Source organism: Balaenoptera borealis, assembly GCF_965194805.1.
Source record: "Balaenoptera borealis genome assembly, chromosome: 11".
Classification (NCBI taxonomy): Eukaryota; Metazoa; Chordata; class Mammalia; order Artiodactyla; family Balaenopteridae; genus Balaenoptera; species Balaenoptera borealis.
Genome location: NC_138868.1, coordinates 16,559,911 through 16,578,696, shown reverse-complemented (window position 1 = coordinate 16,578,696; position 18,786 = coordinate 16,559,911). Strand labels below are relative to the sequence as shown.

General features: G+C 56.6%; 1 protein-coding gene across 1 annotated transcript in view; it reads right to left on the bottom strand.

Annotated features, from left to right (window-relative positions):
• Positions 1-4,627: 4,627 nt before the first annotated feature.
• ALX4 (ALX homeobox 4) overlaps positions 4,628-18,786 on the bottom strand; it is a 41,585-nt gene continuing 27,426 nt past the window's right edge. The window contains exons 2-4 of the mRNA XM_082342934.1: positions 15,237-15,547; positions 8,508-8,636; positions 4,628-5,759 (exon numbers count right to left, since the gene is read on the bottom strand). Coding sequence (XP_082199060.1) covers positions 5,430-5,759; positions 8,508-8,636; positions 15,237-15,547 — 770 coding nt within the window. The 3' untranslated portion in view covers positions 4,628-5,429. The remainder of the gene's footprint in view (positions 5,760-8,507; positions 8,637-15,236; positions 15,548-18,786) is intronic.

The window sequence follows — 18,786 nt, the reverse complement described above, 5'->3', positions numbered from 1 at the left end:
TGGCAGTAGCACTCATCTGGACTCCAGGTTACTGGGCCTGCTACACAGCGGTGCAAGGCAGGCGGCTTCCCATGCACAAGGCCTTTCTCCCTCTGCTTCTGTTCCCACCCCGGGACTTGGCAGTGACTTGGTGTGGAGAGTCCAAGAGCTGCCATGACCCTAACAGATGAAAAGGGTCATTTTTAAAAACAAGTTCCCAGCTCAAGCCAACCTAAAACCATCTAGGTCCATATTGAACGAGAACTTACCCTACAGGTACTGAATCTGAAATGTGGCTCCAAGAAAGCAGCATTTAAATAGTTGGAAAGAGAAGATGAAAAGGAGTCTCCTGTCGGACTCAGAGCTGGTAGCCGGAGGGAGATGTTTTTCTCCCGGGAGTAATCGTGGTCCTTCATGTCACCATTGCCACATCAGCTTACAAAGTCCATGCATGTGTCATCTCCATTTAATCCTCCCCCCGCACTGGTGAACTGGGCAGGGACAGGCTTCTTCCCTTCCTTCAGATGTGAGAGCTGAGGGTCAGTCAGGTCATTTGGCGAACGAAGGTGCCTCCCCCTCGGCACGGGGAGGGGGGGGCGGTCCCTTGGAGAGTAACTGCCTCTTCCTTGAGTCACCTTCAGGCTGGAAAGCAAGGAAGCATCTATTCCATAGCAGAACCTGGGCCCCCCACCCCTGCTTCATAATTTGTATTTAGAGCTTTGCTTTAAAAATCACCCAGCCAAACCTCCTGCAAGTTCTCTCAGCCACCAAGTATAGAGCCAGGACGGGGACCTGCCTCTCCTGGAAGCCTGTCCTGCACTCTTTATGCCAAGCAGCCAGGTCTCCCCGCCCTGGACCTCCATGCGCTGGCTCGCCCCTTGCTTTCGGAACAGACCCTGGAAACACAGATGGTACCAGTGACATCGAGGGGCCATGATGAGCGCCCTGGAGACGCAGGGGCAGCCCCCGTTTCCCCCTTCCCCCCTCTGCTGCTTGCCTGCTGTGCAAGCAGGTCCTCTGGGATGAGGGGGGTGGCGCTCCAGCCCCTCGCAGGCCACGCACCCCTCTTTGTGCAGGAGCCCTGGTCGGCCACCTGTTGTTAATCTAGCCCTGGTAATCCATTCTGTACTGTGTCAGCAGTTCAAAAGGGCACTGTTAGTATTTTTTGCCGACTTCAATTAACGTGAGATTTCAGAGGCCCCTCCGATCACATTTCATCTGTCACAAGTCAGGAACAAAACAGACAGGTTCCAGTTGAGAGGAGGAAGGAGAAGGAGTTTATTGCAAACAACAACCAAACAGTTTGGGCTGTGCCCAGCCAAGGGTGCGCTGGGCGCGCGCAGTGGCATCAGTGCTCCATTTAGCCCCGTGCCTGGGCCCCTACGTCCTCTTCTCATCAACAGTCCTCCCCTCCCCCAAAGATGTAAGTGCAATAACTTACTTTAAAAGGCAAGAACGTTTCTTTTAATATTTTGCTATAATGTAGTTACATGGTGGTATAGGCAGTAAAACTTTATGGAACCGACCTCATTTTTTTATACATTTTTCTGAAGTTTTAATGTCTTTTTCATATATATTTTTAATATTCCACCCCAGGCCATCAAGCTAAAGGAAAAGTTGCATTTATACAGGGTTACGGTATCTTACAAGGAGAACAGTCAGTATTGATTGAGGTTCATGTTCCTTCCAGCACTCAGCTCTCTTTTCAACCACTGCACACCAAACAGACTATTAGACATTGAAAACTGTCCTTCAAAATCAGTAGTATAAAGGCCTAGCTCTGTGTATGTAAGTGAAGGGGAAGAAGGGACCGGGCAAGGGCAGGTAATGTTTTGTTCACTGGAACACCCTTCCCTCCCTCCAGCATCCTCAGGGAAGTCGCGTGGGCTCCCTGTGACTTTGAGAAGTTGGGCGTTTGTTGTCTTCCCGTTTTTCTCTTTCATGATCACGGATTATTACCCTGGGGGCCTGTTTGCCAGCCATCCTCACTCCCGCTAGGCCTGTTTGCTTTTGCACCTGACAGGCCATCATGCAGACCCAAAGCCCCAGAGCGTCCAGCCCTGAGAGGGAACGACTGTGGAAGCAGGATTTGTGGTCGTTTTTCTGGAAGAGCTCCTCTTGCCCACCCAGCGGGAGTGAGGGCAGAGGGGACACTGTCACTGGGCCCAGCGTGGCTGCAGCCATGGGTGCTGGGAAACCACCTCACGATTGCCACCCACCCCCTTGCAGTGTCTTTGAACTAACTTGGCCACCATGCTTCCCCAAGCTGGAGGCATGGTGGTGAGAGCTGAGAATCAAGTATAGTTGAACGAATTCAAGGAAAGTTCCAAAGCCCATGTCTTCCAAGTGCCGTTGAAGACTTGGGGACAAGCCTCTCTGTGTGTCCCCAGAGCCCTCTCCTCCCACTCCCTGGGAGCAATGAGGGCATCTGAGGGTGGTAGCAGCAGCTTAGTAGTGTCAAGCCTTGGCTGCCGAGACTGGTTCCCAGCAGGGATCAGAAGCTGGCAGTGTGGGAAGGCTGCCCATGGGCCTGCCAGCCACCCATCACTTCCGGTTTGCGTGGCCATCTCTGTTGAGATCTTAGGCAAATAGCAAAGAAAACCCCACCTCTTTTAGCTTACTGGCTTAGCAGTGACCCCCAGAGAGGGTCCACTCTCCTCTGCACCTGCCTTCATGAAACCTCGCTCCTGAGGACGCCGCCAGCCTCAGAGTCGCCCAAGCTTGCTTAATCATCATGGGAGATGCTGCAGGGGCACCTCCCGCCCCAGCAGCTGACAAGGCAGAAGGCCTGGGCCCAGCCTCCTGACCAGGGGAGCTCCGCGCAGCACCGGCCATCAGAGCCCCTCGCTCAGCTCTGCCTCAAGTGAAAGACGGCTCGGGGTGGTCACGTCCCCCCTGGGGGCCAGGGTCATCTCCACTGTGAAGGGATTGGGCTAACTAGAGGGTCTCTAATCCCTCCCCACTGGGCAATTCTGGGATTCTCGGAGTGTCAGGCAGGCCCTTGAGGGCTGGGACAGGGTGAGGACAGGCCTGGGGCTGGGAAGCTACCTGTGGGGAGATGCATAGGGACATTTTACACCAACATTTTAATCCTAAATACTTGACTGTGTTGGTGGGACAGGCAGCTAGAGCCACACAGCCTTCTTCTATCGGAAGCTTTTTCTTCTCAAGCTTTGGGTTGCCTGACTTAGGTCTGGCCCAGGCAGAAAGCAGACACATAGAGGAATTGATTGCCAGGGGTCCCTTCCAGAAGATTCCACTTAGGGCCCTCTTTCTCCCTTCCCTCCTCCTCTGCAGCTATCCTAGTTCTTTCTCTCTGTCTGATTCTCTCCCAGGGGAGAACGTACCTCTGGTGAAAGTTCCTCTCATGTCCTTCCCAACCAGTAGGGCATTTAAGGAGGAACTGGGGGATTGTCTCCAGCCTGAGGCCATTTCTTCCTTCCTCTTTCTAGATTCTGGGAGTTTGAGTTGTTTCCGCCAACCTCAGAACTGGAAAAGGCTTCCTAAGAGTCAGTCCAAGATCCTCAAACGTATGAAACACTAAGCCAAGCCTCCAAGAGCATTTAATTCAATATCCAAGACCCTTTTCACTTCTAGAAGGTCAACTTTAGAGCTACGGTTCACAAAGAGGTCTGACTCTTGTTAAGGGAGGTCAAAGCCAGCTCCTTCCCCAGTCTTGTTTCTGGAGCACATGAGAAGGTGAGACAGAGGTGGAGACCACGATGTCCCCGAAAACCTAAGCAGCTCGAGGGGGAGGGTCTCACTCCTCCCTGCCCACCCAAGAGGCTGTCCTGTGTCCAGGCCCCTGGGCCTGGTGGACCTGGCCCTCCTCACTGACAGAATCGGCGTAGAAAGGAGAAAAGGCAGGCCCTTCTCCCCAGGGGCTGCCTGCCAGGGGGCTTCCCAGGGCTCTGAAAGGCCTGCTTTGGAGGACAGGTACCCTGTGCCCCGAGCTTAGGTGACGGCTGGGCCCTGGAGCCAAAACTCAAGCCGCAGGCCTCATATCAGGCAGAGGCGGCACCCCTGCAGAAGGAGGCCCCTCCCTGCAGGCAGAGAAATCTGCTTCCGGAGAGCATCCTGACCTCTGTGTCTGGAACAGAGCAAGTGACCCAGAGGAGCTCAGCCCCACGAGCCCTTCCGGAGGCCAGGGCGAGGGGCTGGGGTCTCCCATCCCCTAGGCCAGAAGTGCAAGGGCAGGCGCTCTCTGCCCTACGCCCAGAGGGACGCATGGCCCCCGCCTGAGTGGAAGGTTCTGGGCAGGGGTGGCGCTGGAGACTGCCGAAGGCCACCTAGGCCGTGTAGGGGCTGACCTGCTGCTTGGAGGCTGCGTGAGCGTGCGCTCATCCTCTGGCAGATCCTGCAGCTGCTCTTGACCCTCTGCCACCGGGCCCGCCGGCTCTCGCTGGTGTGTCTGAGGTGTAAGTCCTTCCACACCAGGACACTGCTCAGCAGCCCCAGTGAGTGACCAGAATGGGACGTGCGGAGGGACAAGCACCTCCAGGTCCTCCTGGAGGGGCTTGAATGGATGGAGAAAAGGCTACCCAGACCTGCCCACTGTCGCCGTCATCCTGCCCGCGGCGGGATGTCAGGTGGCCGGAGAGCGGACGTGTGTGCACGAGCCCCTGCCCCACTCCCCTGGACACCTCCCTGCGGCCCTCCCTGCTCCTAGAAGCTTCCTTCCAGCATCACGGGTACCGTGGGTGGTCTGCATCCTCCCCTGCACTGTTCACCCAGATCCAGGGTCTCGGGGTGCGAGGGCGGCTGTGCATCCTCCGGGGCCAGCGTTGCTGGGTGGCAGCAGGGTCCTTCAGCTCCAGCTCGTCTCTCTCTCTCTGCCCAATCCCACCGGGTGTGGCCAGCACAGGGGACAGCAGGACGGGGACCCCTCGCCATCCAGGGTGAAGGCGAGGCGGGTGCCTTGGGTCCAGGAGGTGGGATCCCGTGGGCTTTTAGGGAGAGAAAAGGAGATGGGAAGGCCGAGGCCGACTCTGCGGCAGCCTGTTCTCCAGACACGGTCACTGGCCTGGTGACCAAGGGACCACGCAGCAGAGGGAAGGACGGACATGACCGCACTGTGGCCACTGCTGGGTCTGCATGGGAATCGATCCTCGACTCAACGGTCAAACCGGGCAGGGCAGAGGAGCAGGAGCGGGGAGAAAGGGTCTTCAGCTTATAATGGATGCAAAGCTGCAAAACTCGGCCGCCTGGCTTCCTCCACTGCCTCTGGCCGGGAGCAGGGGGCTCGGCCTCAATGTCTGCTGCCCCCTCCCTCCCAACAGTCCACGGGGCCTCAGACTTGGAGCGGCGCAAAGTGCTGAGGGTCAGGCCCCCGGCCCCGGGCCAGGTTCCTAAGAGGAAAGTCGAGTGGGGGGCTGGGGGGCCTGGGAAGCATGGACGTGGCCAGTGCCCCGAGGTGGGCTAGGGCACGGGGATGGGACGGGGGTGCCCTGTCATGTGGCCCAGGAGATGGCCGCGCTGTGCTCCTTGGCCTTCATGCGGAGGGCCGCGATGCTCGACGTCTTGCGGTCTGGCTCACCGTTGAGCTCGTAGCCGTTGAGGCCCGGGTTGAGGCCCGCGGCTCCAAACAGGCTGCCCATGTGCGTCTGGCCCACGTGGCTGCCAGCCCCAGAGACACCTAGGAAGTCGGTGACGCCGCTGGCCCCAGAGCCGGGGGGGTGAGCGTGAGGGGACATGCAGGCGGGCACGGGGTCACAGGGGACCACGCACGCTGGCACCGGTGAGGCAGCCCCGTTGTTGCTGATCCAGGACGGGTTCTGAATCTGGGGAGAGGGGAGGGAGAGATGTCACAGGCTGGCAGGGGCGGGGGTGCGGGGAGCACATCGGGGGCTTTCCCCTCCCCCACGGAGGACCACTCCTCACTTACGAGCCCACCCTGATGATGAAACCATTCCTGAGCGTTTACTTGGGAGCCTCTCAAAACCTTTATGGCCATCTAGCCCCTTAGGAGCCTTTGGGGTTTAGGCTCTGGCTCCTCTGTTCGCAGGGCCAGGCGAGCGAGCGGCAGATAGAAGTTCTGTTTTAAAGACTGAACTTGAAATTTCATCAAGCGTCTAGTGAAAGGGCTGTGCTGGGGACACAGCTCACCAGCTGAGGGCAGCCCGTAGCTTCAGAGGCAGGTGCAGACTTTGTCTCTGCATCCGTGGACCCCTAGGGTCTGTCTCACTCACCTCTGGCTCTTCCCCAGGCCTGGCACCCCCTCGAGACTTGATAAACGGGGGCTGACGTAAACCCAGAGAGCTCTGGCGTTGGGAACACGGGCTGTGGGCTTGCGCGTTGTGGTGTGGAGGGGATGGGGTGGACAGCGGGGGCCTAAATTCTCTCAGAAGTCAAGGGTAGTGGTGGAGCTTCCAGGGGCTCGAGCCCTTGAGGCTTCAGAAGTAACTCGGGGACTGAAAGGGCTGCCTCAGGAGGTGGTGAGCGGAGGGATGGAGCCGGGCTGGGGATGGGGTGAGGTGGGGGGCCCGTGGAAGGTGCTCAGGCAGTGGGTGGGGTTGAACTGGACATGTTGTCTTCTATCTGTGCAGCTGTAATCCCTTCCCTCCCCAGCTTCCACCTCTGGACCCGTTTTCCTCTCAGCATTTATGGGGAGATAGAACTGGGGACTCAGCCAAAATTACATCTCTCCAAGTGCCCCGGGCAGGGGGGCAGGCGAGCAGGATGAGCTCTCAGGAGGAGATGGTGCACCTCTCAGCCACGCAAATGGGCTTCTCAGTGGCCCTGGAGCAGCTTCTGCTGGCCTGCCCACCACCGCACCCCCGACAGTGTTTGGAATGCATTCAGGGAAGGCATTTAAAAGGAGTGAGGGGGCTTCCCTGGTGGCGCAGTAGTTGAGAGTCTGCCTGCCAATGCAGGGGACACGGGTTCGAGCTTTGGTCTAGGAAGATCCCACATGCCGCGGAGCAACTAGGCCCGTGAGCCACAATTGCTGAGCCTGCGCGTCTGGAGCCTGTGCTCCGCAACAAGAGAGGCCGCGATAGTGAGAGGCCCGCGCACCGCGATGAAGAGTGGCCCCCACTTGCCGCAACTAGAGAAAGCCCTCGCACAGAAACGAAGACCCAACATAGCCATAAATAAATAAATAAAATTAAAAATTAAAAAAATTTAAAAAAAAAGAGTGAGGAGGGGACTGTGCCCCAGATCCCGTGGGGCACACAATGACACAAGAACTACCTGCAGACTGGCCTGGTCACATTGCCCCCAGTTGGTTTGGGAGATGGCGAATGGGTTGGCCTTCCCCCATCCCCTCTCTCAAGAGGTCTGGGGCGTGTGATGTGTGGTGCTGCTGTGAGAGGGATGAGCATGGCCCCCGGCGTGTGAGCCTAGGCCGCAGAGATCAAGGTCAAGGAATGGGGCTGGAGGGCCATCCTCTGGGGGACAGAGGGAGGCTGGATTGCAGGAAGGAGAGAGGGGAGAAGGAGATGAAAGAGTGCGGCGGGAGCTGATACAGATGGCGTGTGTGCATAAGACACCCCCATTCCCCAGCCTCACCCTGGGGCCTGACCCCGACCCCTTCCATGTGAATCCTGGGAGGGGGAGGGGCAGAGCTGATCCTGTGGGGTGCCCAGGGACCGTGGGCTCTCGTGGCCCCGGGACAGTGAGAGATAAAGGAGACTTAGGAAAGCCTGTGGCCTGGCTCACTGCTGGGCGGGGCCAGGCTCGGAGCTGAAGGCGGAGGCCAGGCCACAGCGAGGCCTGAGAGGGAGGAACCGGCAGCCTCTGCGGGACAGGTTGAGGGGTGTCAGGAGTGGACTCAGCCAAAAATACATCCCTCCAAGTGTCCTGGCTGCCGGACATTACTCATACTACTTCTCGTCCCTTTGCATCCCACTGAGGACTCAAATGCCCCAGAATGAGGGACTGACTGACAGCCGTGGAGGAAGGTGCTCTGGTGGGGATGGGAGAAGATGGGACAGACGCCTGGGAGAGCCGTGAACATGCAAAACAACCTTTCTGAAACTGGATAAGTCACAAAGCACTTTTGCACAATCTAATTTAGACCTTCCAACAACCTCATGAAAGACTTGAGGCAGATGCTTTTATAAAGCCCAATTCACAGGTGAAGAAACTGAGGCTCAGAGAGCTTGTGACTTGCCTGTAGTGAGAAAGCTCTGGAGCTGGGATGACTAAGAATTCCATGTTCATTCCAGCCTTGCCTCAAGGCCTCCAGACTTCAGGACCCCTCTCCTAGGAAACACTCTGAGTTGCTCCCGGGGGCCTGGAGGCCCCCCTGGCCTTCAGCGAAGCTTCCTCGGTTCTGATGCTCATAGCGTAAGTGGCCGAAGTGGCAGAAGAAAAAGCCATTCTCACCACCCCGACCTTCCCTTCCCTAAAGTCCAGCCAAGGCTGGGTCAACACTTACAGTGGACAGAAGGAGCTCTGGGCCTCCCACATTCTGGAGAAACGCACATGCCCGGAATGGGCCCCGAGTCCTCTTTCCGGGGAAGGTGCCCCTTCTCAGAGCATGAGGGGCTGGGGGCCAGAGCCGGCGGCTGGGGGCAGGCACTTACCTGGGCATAGTTCTCCGCTCGGGTGAGGAGGGGCAGCTCATAGGCCGTGGAGAAGTGGGTTCGAACCTGCTGCATCTGCCCAAAACGCTCCCTCTTCCTCCACTTGGCCCTCCGGTTCTGGAACCAGACCTGCAGGACAGAGCAGGTGTCACCGGGGTCAGGCCAGGAGCTGGAGGCCCCGCCTTTGGGCAGTACCAGCCTATCCCTTGAGTCTCACCAGTTTCAGTGTAGGGTCGAGGCCATGGGGCTACAGGTAATGTGTCCACCTCGGCCTTTATCCTCAAGAGTTTACAATCTAAAATGATAGACATTGAGAGCCTGGAAGGCAGTTTATTCCAGTTTATCATGTGGGCCTGATCTTGGGCCAGTAGCTTCAGAATCTAGAGCAGGCAAGTGTCACACACACAAAACACACGCCACTAGTCATCTTAGCGGTCATCTAACCAACCCCAACACGGGGCGGCCTGATCCGCTGGGGCCACAGACTCCTGGGGAGAATCTGATAAGAGCTGTGAATGCTCACCCAGAAAATCATTCTCCTGGACGATCACACACATGTGGTTTGCCATCATTTTCCAAAAGGTCTGAGTTTCCTGGGACCTCTCCGCCCAGGTTCAGGATTCCCACTTCCTGAATCCTCTGTGCAGACTTTTGTCGGAAACAGTCTCCCGGCTCAGAACACCCTGGGTTAAAGATTCTCTGGGGCACAGGGGTTCAGTTGGGCTCCAGAGGCTGTCAGGGACGGCTTTGAGGAGGGAAGGCTGGGGCTGGGCTCCGAGTGCTGGCTGGAGGGACGGAAGTCCAGGCCGAGTTTAGAAACAGCAGGGCACACTCAGGAGACCTCAGGAGGCCACGCTGCCAGTTGGGGGAGTGATGGGAGGGAAAGGACCATGGAGGTGGGAGCCAGATTGTGGGGGGCCTTGAATGCCAGGTGGAGGGGGTCGCCACGGTGCCTCGAAGAGAGGCAGCTGCTGCAAAATCTCAGGCTGAAGAGTAGCCTCATGCCGAGGAGGAGAGGAGGCCCACCTGTCACTGAGCATGGGGGTGGGGTGTTGGCGTGGCCTGGATGGGGAGGGTGGGCTCTGAGTCAGGTGTGTGAGCTGGGGTCTCTGGCCATGGGGGTGGGGGTGGGGTGGGTCCTTTTCCTTTTGCAGGAGCGTTTCTGGCAGGCTGAGAACTTTCCCAAGGCTCACGGGCAGGAGCTCGCCTTGGGATCTGTCACTCCTGCCAGTGACTTGGGATCTGGGGAGGGGGCGATGGGGACAGGGGAGGGTGGGAGAGGGGGAGTGAGCAGGGCTCAGCTTCCAAGCCAGAAAGGGCTTTAAGCTGAGTCAAGGGCAGACCTCAGAGCTCCCTGGAGGGAGATTCCTGGCAGCTTGATGTGCACATACCCACTGACTCAGGTGCACATGGGCACACCTCAGACAGCACACCGCCTGGCAGCCTTGCTGAGAGCGTGGAGCTTCCTTAGAGGAGGGGGAGGGAGCTGGGCCTGAGGCCTGGATGGATTCACCATGCGGCAGCACAGAGGCTGCTCGGCCCACTGGAGTGCCTGGCATAACCACTGGCCTCAGTTTCTGCATCTGGAAAATGGGGCCAATATCTGTGCTGACCTCTTCCCAGGGGTGGTGCCTCCGAGAGCAGCAGGTGAGCTAGATGGGAAATGCTGTCACGGAGTTTTTAGAGTACTTCACACTTGTTTATTTTATAGCTCCTGACCTTCCTTGCTGTCTTTTGCTAGAAGAAAGAAGTCAGAAAAGAAGGGTGTGTGTGGCCCATGTTAGTATGGGGAGGGTGGGGGTGAGGAGGGAGGGTGAGGCTGCAGCTCGTCCCAGTACACAAGCATGAGTGTCACACACACACACGCAGAGCGCTGCTGGCATCTCTTTCAGCATCACTCTGTTTCCTGTCTTGACTCTGGTGCAGGAGAAGTGCTCTCCTGGATCCCCCCCGCTGGAGCCGGCCCTCTCTCAGGCTGCCCCAGAGCCTCCCGGGGCTTCCTGTCCTCCTGGGGCTCCTGGGTTCCGGGCCCAGGCCGCCCACTGGGAGCCAAGGGCAGATCGGGTCTCCTCTCTGTGCCGCTGAAACGGGATCCCCCTTTATCGGTGGTCTGGAATGGGGGACTGGGGGCAGGATGAGAGAATGAATCAGAGGCGCTTGTTTTCATTTCATGTTTAATTTCCTGCAGGCTTAGCTCAGTCTTTCCGCTCCTTCCTCAGCCCCCCAGGGTTCTCTGGGGGGGAGGCCAGCGGGAGGGGAGAAGCCCACTGGAGGCATCTAGATATATGGCTGCTTTCTTTCTTTGAGGCCGGGGAGAAGGCTAGAAAAAGGTGACGTGTCCGCCACCGGGGGGTTGCCGTTGAGTCTCTGTGGACTCGGTCCCGTGGTGGGATCCAGAGGTGCTGGTGGAGGTGACACGCAGGCGCGGGCTGGGCTGGGAGGGACATGGATGGGGAAGGAGGCAGCCCAGCGTCCTGCAAGGGGGCCTGGGGTTGAGGGGAGGAGCAGAGTGGGGGGAGACGGAGTGCGTGGTGGTGGCTGGAGGTGAGCGCGGGGGAAGAGGGGGGGGAGAGGGGAGACCTGGGTTCTCCGGGAAGATAGATGAGCCGGGGGAGAGGCAGCGGAGAGAGCACTGTGTTGGGGAGGGAGTGGAAGAGGGTCAGGCTGAGGGATTTATTTGAGGGCTAAAGATGGAGATCGTGGGAGGCGGCACAGCTGCGCGGAGCAGGCCGATGGGAGAAGAGCTGCCCACCTCCACCCCCTCCTCAGGTCCTTCCTCCCTGGGCCTTACCCTGCATACAAGGCTGGAGGTTTTCTGCCCAGATGAGGCTTAAGCTAAGTCAGCCTCCTGGTCTTCAGCCTCCTCACGCCTAAGTTGGGTGGTGGCAGGGGTATCCTCGTGGGCCCCTTCTGGGCTCACATTCAAGGGTCCTGAGACTCAGATCATCCTCCTATTTCTGACCCTTGGAGCCTGGGGCTCTGACAGCTGTCCCCTCAGGTGCTCTGCGCCTCAGGCTCTGTGGCCCTAGGCCTGCCTCCACTGTGCAACCCCAGAAGGAAGGGGGACTGCAAGGTCCCAGCCTTCCGTTCTTCGTGTCTCGGCCCAGGACCACCCTGCTCCCAGCCCACCCCAGCCTGGGCCCGCTCAGCACAGGCCTCTCCCCGAGGAACCAACCATCTTGGCAGGGTCCTTGCTAACCGCAGCCCGCAGTGTTGGGCCAGGGCGGGGTGGCCCGGGGCAGGGAGGCCTCTGTCTTATTTTCTTCAGACACCAGCTGCAGAGACTGGAGTCCCAGACAGCAGGGAGAGGCCCCTGCAGCCCCCTGGAGCGGGGCCAAGCCCCGGGCTTCTTCCCAGGAAAGGTCCGTCTCAGAGCCCCCATCACCCCCTCCCTGTCCCCACTGCCACTCTACGCCAGGCACCTGGCTTCCCACCAGCTGAGTACAGGCCCTAAACAAACTCAGCAGAGGCAAGCCGGGGGATCCATCCCCACGTCCCCCATCCCTGGGGCACTGCCAGGCTCAACCCAGAGGTCTGACACACATGACAATCCCACCCACCCTGCTGCCTTTATACAAAGAAAAGTCTCAGAACAATCTGGCACGTGTCCTGCTACGGCAAACTAAAGTAAAAGAAGCACTGGGCTGGAACTCAGGGTCCCACATTCTATTCTCAGCACTGCCACTGAATCACCTTTCCTGAGTCACCTGATCACAGGTGATCGCTTCCTGCCTCTGGGCCTCTTCTTCCTTGATATCAAATGAGAGGACCAGGTGATCCTTTCCAGCTCTAGCATTCTATAATTCTATGGTCCTTCCCTTAGATGATAAGATATGCACACATTAGAGTTTCCCTTTCTGCCTTGGCTGCCAGGAAGCTCAGGGTTGAAATTTGCACTCAGTGGCAAATATGATCCTTAGTCTAGATCTTTGACATAAATACCTTCCCATTTCATGACTTTGTTCTTGTTCTTAGATGAAAATAATAAATCTTTCATTGTAAGCTGCCCCAGCTCCTTTTTGGAAGTAGGCATAAATGTGTGTGTGTGTGTTTGTGTGTGAGTGTGTGTCTGTGTGTGTGTATGCAGGGAGAGCACTCCATTTTAGCTGTATTGTGGTGCCTGAAAAATGTTAAACGTACCCCAGTGTCATTTCCATGTGTTGTACTAGAAGGACCATCTTTCTTTTGATACTAAGTGAATTTTGCTTCTTGGCACTCCTGTCCATTTGTTAGGGACACACACGTGCACACACATGTGCACACATGTGTACTGCACAGAAAATGAATGGTTTGCTTCACACAAACACAGCATCTACAGGAATGCCCCGTAACAGCCACCCCCTCTCCACCTACTCCTTTAGCTCCTCCCAAATCCATTGGCTGAGCTGAGGCCAGATGCTGTGGTTCCTGTCCAGACTCTTGAGGCACCAGGAAGTCGCATGACTCAGGTGGGACAATGGATGTGAGAAGGTTTCTGGAATCACAGTGAGGCCTCAGCTGCCCTGCCTTTCTTCCCCAAACACTCACTGCGAACTGGAGAGGAATAAACCGGGAAGCTTGTTTTTGGGAATTTACAGGTAAACGACCTGACTGTTCAGAACCCCCTCGGGTTCCTGCCGTTTCTGGATGGCTGTGTATTCACTGACAACTACCAGTCCCTTTTCATGTTAGCCATTTTATTTTATTTTACTTTATTTTATTATTATTATTTTTAATTTTCGGCTGTGCCGCATGGCACGTGGAATCTTAGTTCCGCAACCAGGGATCAAACCTGAGCCCCCTGCAGTGGAAGTGTGGAGTCTTAACCACTGGACCACCAGGGAAGTCCCCCACATTAGCCATTTTAGATGAAAACGTTTCTGGACCATATTACAAATGCCTCTGCCTTTTTAAACAGAGCATGGTTGAGACTGATGAACCTTTTACTGATGCCTTAGAAACACTGCTGAAGATTCTTTAGTGAACAAATGCAACAGGAGGCGCCCTTGGGGTCTGCTAAGTAACAGGGCTTTTTGTCCTGGTGCTGAAAAGACCTGAGCAGAGCTGTGCTGAGCTGATCTGAACTGTGCTGCTTTTTAAAAAAAAACTCCTCTTTGCTCTCAAGCTGTTGATTTCCACAGCCCACAGGAGGGGGAAAATAGCTATCTGCCAACACCTGATTTGCTGTTGCTAACATGCTCTGGGTTGGAAAGGCAGGCTGAACATGACGTTTATTTTGTGTTACGCTGAAGCTCAAGCTTTAGTGCACGGATCTTGTCGCCTGTGTTTGGGGGTACTTAGAGGACTTTGCTTCCTTTCTGGTTCTTCCTCTGCTGTAATTTCATGCAGGGAGGGGAGACACACCTCTCTGGTCAAAGGAGGTCAGTTGGTCCACGTATATTTATTTTTTGCCTTTGTTGCTCTGAGTTCGGCCTTCCCTAATTGGTAGGAATACAGTGTTGAACAACAGACAGTACCTGCCCTCAAGGAGCTCATATTCCAGTGAGAGGAGACAAACAGATAAAATATTTTAAGCCGTCATAAATTCTATAAAAAAGATAAAATAGGACTGTGTGGTAGAAGTTGACCTGATTTGCTTGTGTTGTTTTGTGTTAATTTGGGTTGAGTTGTGTTGGGTTGTGTTGTGTTGGGTTGAGCTGTACTGGGTTCTATTGTGTTGTGTTGGGTTGTGTTGAGCTGTGTTAGGTTTTGTTGTGCTGTGTTGGTTTTGGTGGGTTCTGTTACTGTGTTGAGCTGTGTTGTGTTGTGTTGGGTTGTGCTGAGCTGTGTTGGGTTGGGTTATGTTGGGTTACGTTGTGTTGTGTTGTGTTGGCTTCTGTTGGGTTGCATTGAGCTGTGTTGGGCTGTGTTGGGTTGAGCTCTGTTGGTTTACATTATGCTGTGTTGTGCTGGGCTCTGACGGGCTGTGTTGAGCTGTGTTGAGTTCTGTTGAGTTGAGCTGTGTTGATTTGGGCTCTGCTGGCCTGTGTTGAGCTGTGTTGGGTTGAGCTGTGTTGGTTTAGGTTGTGCTGTGTTGTGCTGTGTTGGGTTGTACTGTGTTGAGCTGTGTTGAGTTCTGTTGAGTTGAGCTGTGTTGATGTGGGTTATGCTGGCCTGTGTTGAGCTGTGTTGGTTTAGGTTGTGCTGTGTTGTGTTGTGTTGGGCTCTGCTGGCCTGTGTTGAGCTGTGTTGGGCTCTGTCGGGTTGTGCTGAGTTGAGTGTTTTGGTGGTCGGGTGATGGTGGGGGCCCCTTCTTTAGCCATGGTGGTCAGGAAGACTTCTCAGAGGAGGCATACTGAGTTGGAACCTGAGAGATGGAGGACGAGGCAGCCATCCTGGGCAAAAAGAAGAGCTGGGTTGTCTCTGTTTCTGCCCACTGGGCTGCTATGGATGTATTTAAGTTCATCCTGTTTCCTTTCTAAGAGATAGGCTTTCCAGAGCAGAGACCAGTCACCATCTCCTTCATGAAAGGGCCTGGACTCCCTCACCACGTAGAACTCAGAAGTACGGCTCACAGGCTTCCTGCCCGTCCACTGGGAGCTTTGCCCCGGCTCCAACCAGAGCAAGAGGCCAGACAGTAAAGTGAATAAAAGCAGAGTTGCTCTGGTTGGAGCAGGGGCGTGAGGGGCCTCCTTGCACTGAGGTGAAGAAAGCCCTGGTGTGACCGGGGACAGCCAGGCGGTCCCAGCGCCGGCCACCATCCCAAGGGCAGGCCTGCTCTCCCGCGCCCTCCCAGGCGCCCTCACTGACCTGCACGCGGGCCTCGGTGAGGTCGGTCCTCATGGCCAGCTGCTCCCGCGCGTACACGTCGGGGTAGTGGGTCTTCTGGAAGACTTTCTCCAGCTCCTCCAGCTGGTAGCTGGTGAAGGTCGTTCGGTTCCGCCGCTTCTTGCCCTTGTTGCTCTCGGAGTCCGCCTTCTCCAGTGGGCTGGGGAGGTCGGCGCTGGCCCGGTCCTGGGGCCCCTTCACCCCAGCCTCCTTCACGCTGAGGTAGCTGCTGTCCATCCCCACGGTGTCAGAGTCGGGCGGCAACTCTGGCTCACCCAGGGAGCTCTCTTTGGCTGAGGGGGGGAGGAAGGAAGGTCAAAACCCAGTGGCTGAACCAAGCATGAGAGGAGGGAGGGACGGGGAAGCCACCCCTTGCCTTTGCCCTGTCAGGGAAGTATTGGATGAGAGGTCAGGAGGCCCAGGTTCTAATCCTGGCTTGCCATTGACATGCTGTGTGACCTTGGGCGAGTCTCTGAGCCTCTTTGTCATCGTCTCAGCATGGGCCCCTTTCAGCACCAATGTTCTGTGACTCTGGGTCAGCCTCTATAACATTTAATCTCCACCCCACTGACCCTGGGCTCTTCCCTCTAGAGGGACTCCCTTTGCCAGCACTTCTTCTTCGGGCATCGAGGATGTTGACTCAGTGCCTCGGACTCCCAGAGTGGGAGGGAAAACTCAGTCAGCAGCCGTATCTGGCCCAGCTGGGCTTGCAGTGAGGAGGAGAGGCCCCGCCTTTCCTGGCCTGCTCCTGTTTGGGGTTCAGCAGGGGCTCTGGAGACTCTGCCCAAGAATCCAGTGCTGAGGGGTCCTATCCCCGCGCCCTCCACATTGGTCTCACCTATTGTCCAAGTGGTGACCTGCCCCTCCAGGTGGGGGGCGTGTTTACTAAGGAAGTGGGGCACCTCCCCGTGACACGCCCAGGATGCTGACACGGGGGACCCAGCAGACTTACACAAAGCTCACGGCCCAGGCCCACAGCCACTGCTGTCTAACAGAACGGGGCTCTGCCGGCCGATTCCTGGATGCTCAGAGCTGCAAAGGACCAGTCAGCCCACACGGGTCAAGGGTGAGGAGGCGGAGGCCAGGGTGGGAGGGCGGAGCGGGAAGTGGCTTTTCCAAGTCCAAAGAGCCCATTTAGCACCCTGGGCACACACTCGCCCCAGGGCAGGGGTGAGAGCACAGGCTCTGGAACTGGCACCAGGGGTGTGAGTCCCAGCTAGGTGCTTTGGACAGTTCACCTAACCTCTTTATGCCTCAGTTTCCCCCTCTATAAAATGGGGATGCAGAATCCTGTAGGATCTTCCTCACAGGGTAGTTCTGGGATTAAAAAAGTTGACACATAAAGCACTCAGCATGGTGCCGGCTAGGCAGACTCCTGCCTGTATCATTAAGTTATTCCCAGTTCTGGTCTAGACTTGTGAGCAGCAGAAGATTCTGACCCTGGAGAAGTCCTCCAAGCGGGCAGGCCCTCCCTGGAGGCCCCAAGCGCAGGAGCGCGTGCAGATGCTGTGGGGAGGGCGCTGGACTGGTGTCTGGAGACAGGGGTGTGAGCGCCTCTCTGAGCCAAATTCCATTGACTGTGACTCTTGTAGAGTGAAATAACATACAGGATTAATAAGACGTGTGTGGGGGGCATTTGACAAAACCTTTCACACGCGCAAGCTCTGATTATGACAAGCATTTGTGGTCGGTGTGAGCACCAACCGCTCTGACCCTCGGTCTCCTCTTCTAGGAAGACATCTGAGCAGCGGGCATTAAGTCAGGACGATGCCTCTAGCCCGGGTCTCTTAACTCTGTCGAGGTCCTGGGGCCGAAGCTGCAGGTTCAGTCTTGCCCCTGGCTTTCTGTGTACACTGGGGGCTCTCTTAATGCTGGGGAAGCTGAGAGGGACATTTTGCTCTCTGTCATTCTCACCTCCCTCTTCAAGGCACTGAGGAAAGCGGGGTGGAGGTGAATGCCCAGAGTGGGCCTGGAAGCAGCTTTGGGAGGCCGTTCCTGAGGGCCACTGGCAGCGTCGATACCAGCAGGGTGGGGGGCTGACCCTCAGGCATCACGTATGACACCCATGTGAGCCCAGACACAGGCAGACCGCCACGGCTTTGGTGACAGCATCATGCAAACTGCAGCTGGCAGCCGGGCCAAGAGCTTTCAGCAAAGATATTTATCTTCCTGGCAGACAAATAAGTTTTATGTTTTGGGTTTTTTTTTTTTTAAGGAGAAGAAATCCCACCCAGCCTCACCAAAAATAAACATCTCTGTTATGCAACTTCCTGGAGGCCAGACCGGGGAGGGGGGCAGCCCCTGCCCCCTCTGCCCTAGCACTGCTCCCCAGGCCCCATCCCATGACCCCGTAGACCCTTACCGTATCCTCTGGCCTTCAGCCTGGGATCGGGACCACCCCATACAACAGTAGGGGCTGGGCCATGCAGGGGAAACTCCATGTTATAAAAAGCAAGTGTTGGTAGGGACCAAACTCCTCATGTTAAGTCAGGGGAAACTGAGGCCAGAGAGAGTGGGAAATGTGCCTAATTAGCGACAGAGTGCAGCCTCTCAGCCCTTGGTTGGTCCTTTACTCCTACCCATGGTCTCGCGGCCTTTCCTGGGGAGAGAGGTAGGACCAGAAGGAATCCAGGGGCCTCACATAACCAAGAGGCTTGGTCTGCGCATCCTGGGGGCAGAAGGACCAGCCCCAGAGGAGGAGAGAGTGCGGATGTGGCCTCTGGGAGAAGCTCCCCAGCGCTGAGCTGGTTCTAGGCTCAGCTCGGGGGGAGGCGGCAGAATGTCCAGTCTTCCAAGAAGAGGAGTAAGAATCCAGTTTCCCCCTCTCCAGCCACCCACTGAGAGGGAGCGAGTGGGTCAGGAGTGGGGAGACAGCATGGTGTGTGCAAAGACCACCAGACCGAGAGATGGGAGATCTGTTCGCGGTCCCGGCTCTCCCAACGTCTGCCTGAGACTTCAGAGGATGCCTTTCATGTCCCAGAGCCTCATCTGCAAACGGGAGCAGGCACGCCCTGTCTGGAGTGGGGAGAGCATGCCGGGATGGTGTCACAGCTTTGGCCCGGTGGAGTAAGTAGCCCTCCCGCCTTAGGGACCAGTGGGACCTTCCCCTTGGGATCTGGAGTGGGGAGAAGAGGGGAGAGGATGGGGCCGTGTCTGTCCAGGCAAATGTCAGCTAACTGGAAAGGCTTAGAGATGAAGGAATTCTGGCAAAACTGAGGTTTCTCTGGTCCTTGAAGAGGGAAGGAATCTTCCAAATCTCAATCTTGATTACTGATCATCTTGCTTTAAATTCTGAGGTTGGGCCCCTAATTTAGACAACAAAGGAAAATTCCCCAAGGTTCTGACCCAACTGGTCAGAATGACAAGCCAAGGAGGCCCTCTCAGTGCATCAGTTCCCACCTCCGGCCACCCTACAACATCTCCACCAAGCGCTATCATCCAGGCTTTGGTGACAGGGAGCTCACTGCCCCCAGGACAGCTGGACCATCTGTCCTTAGGTCCAGCCTGTATCTGTCTCCTGTAGGGTCTGGCT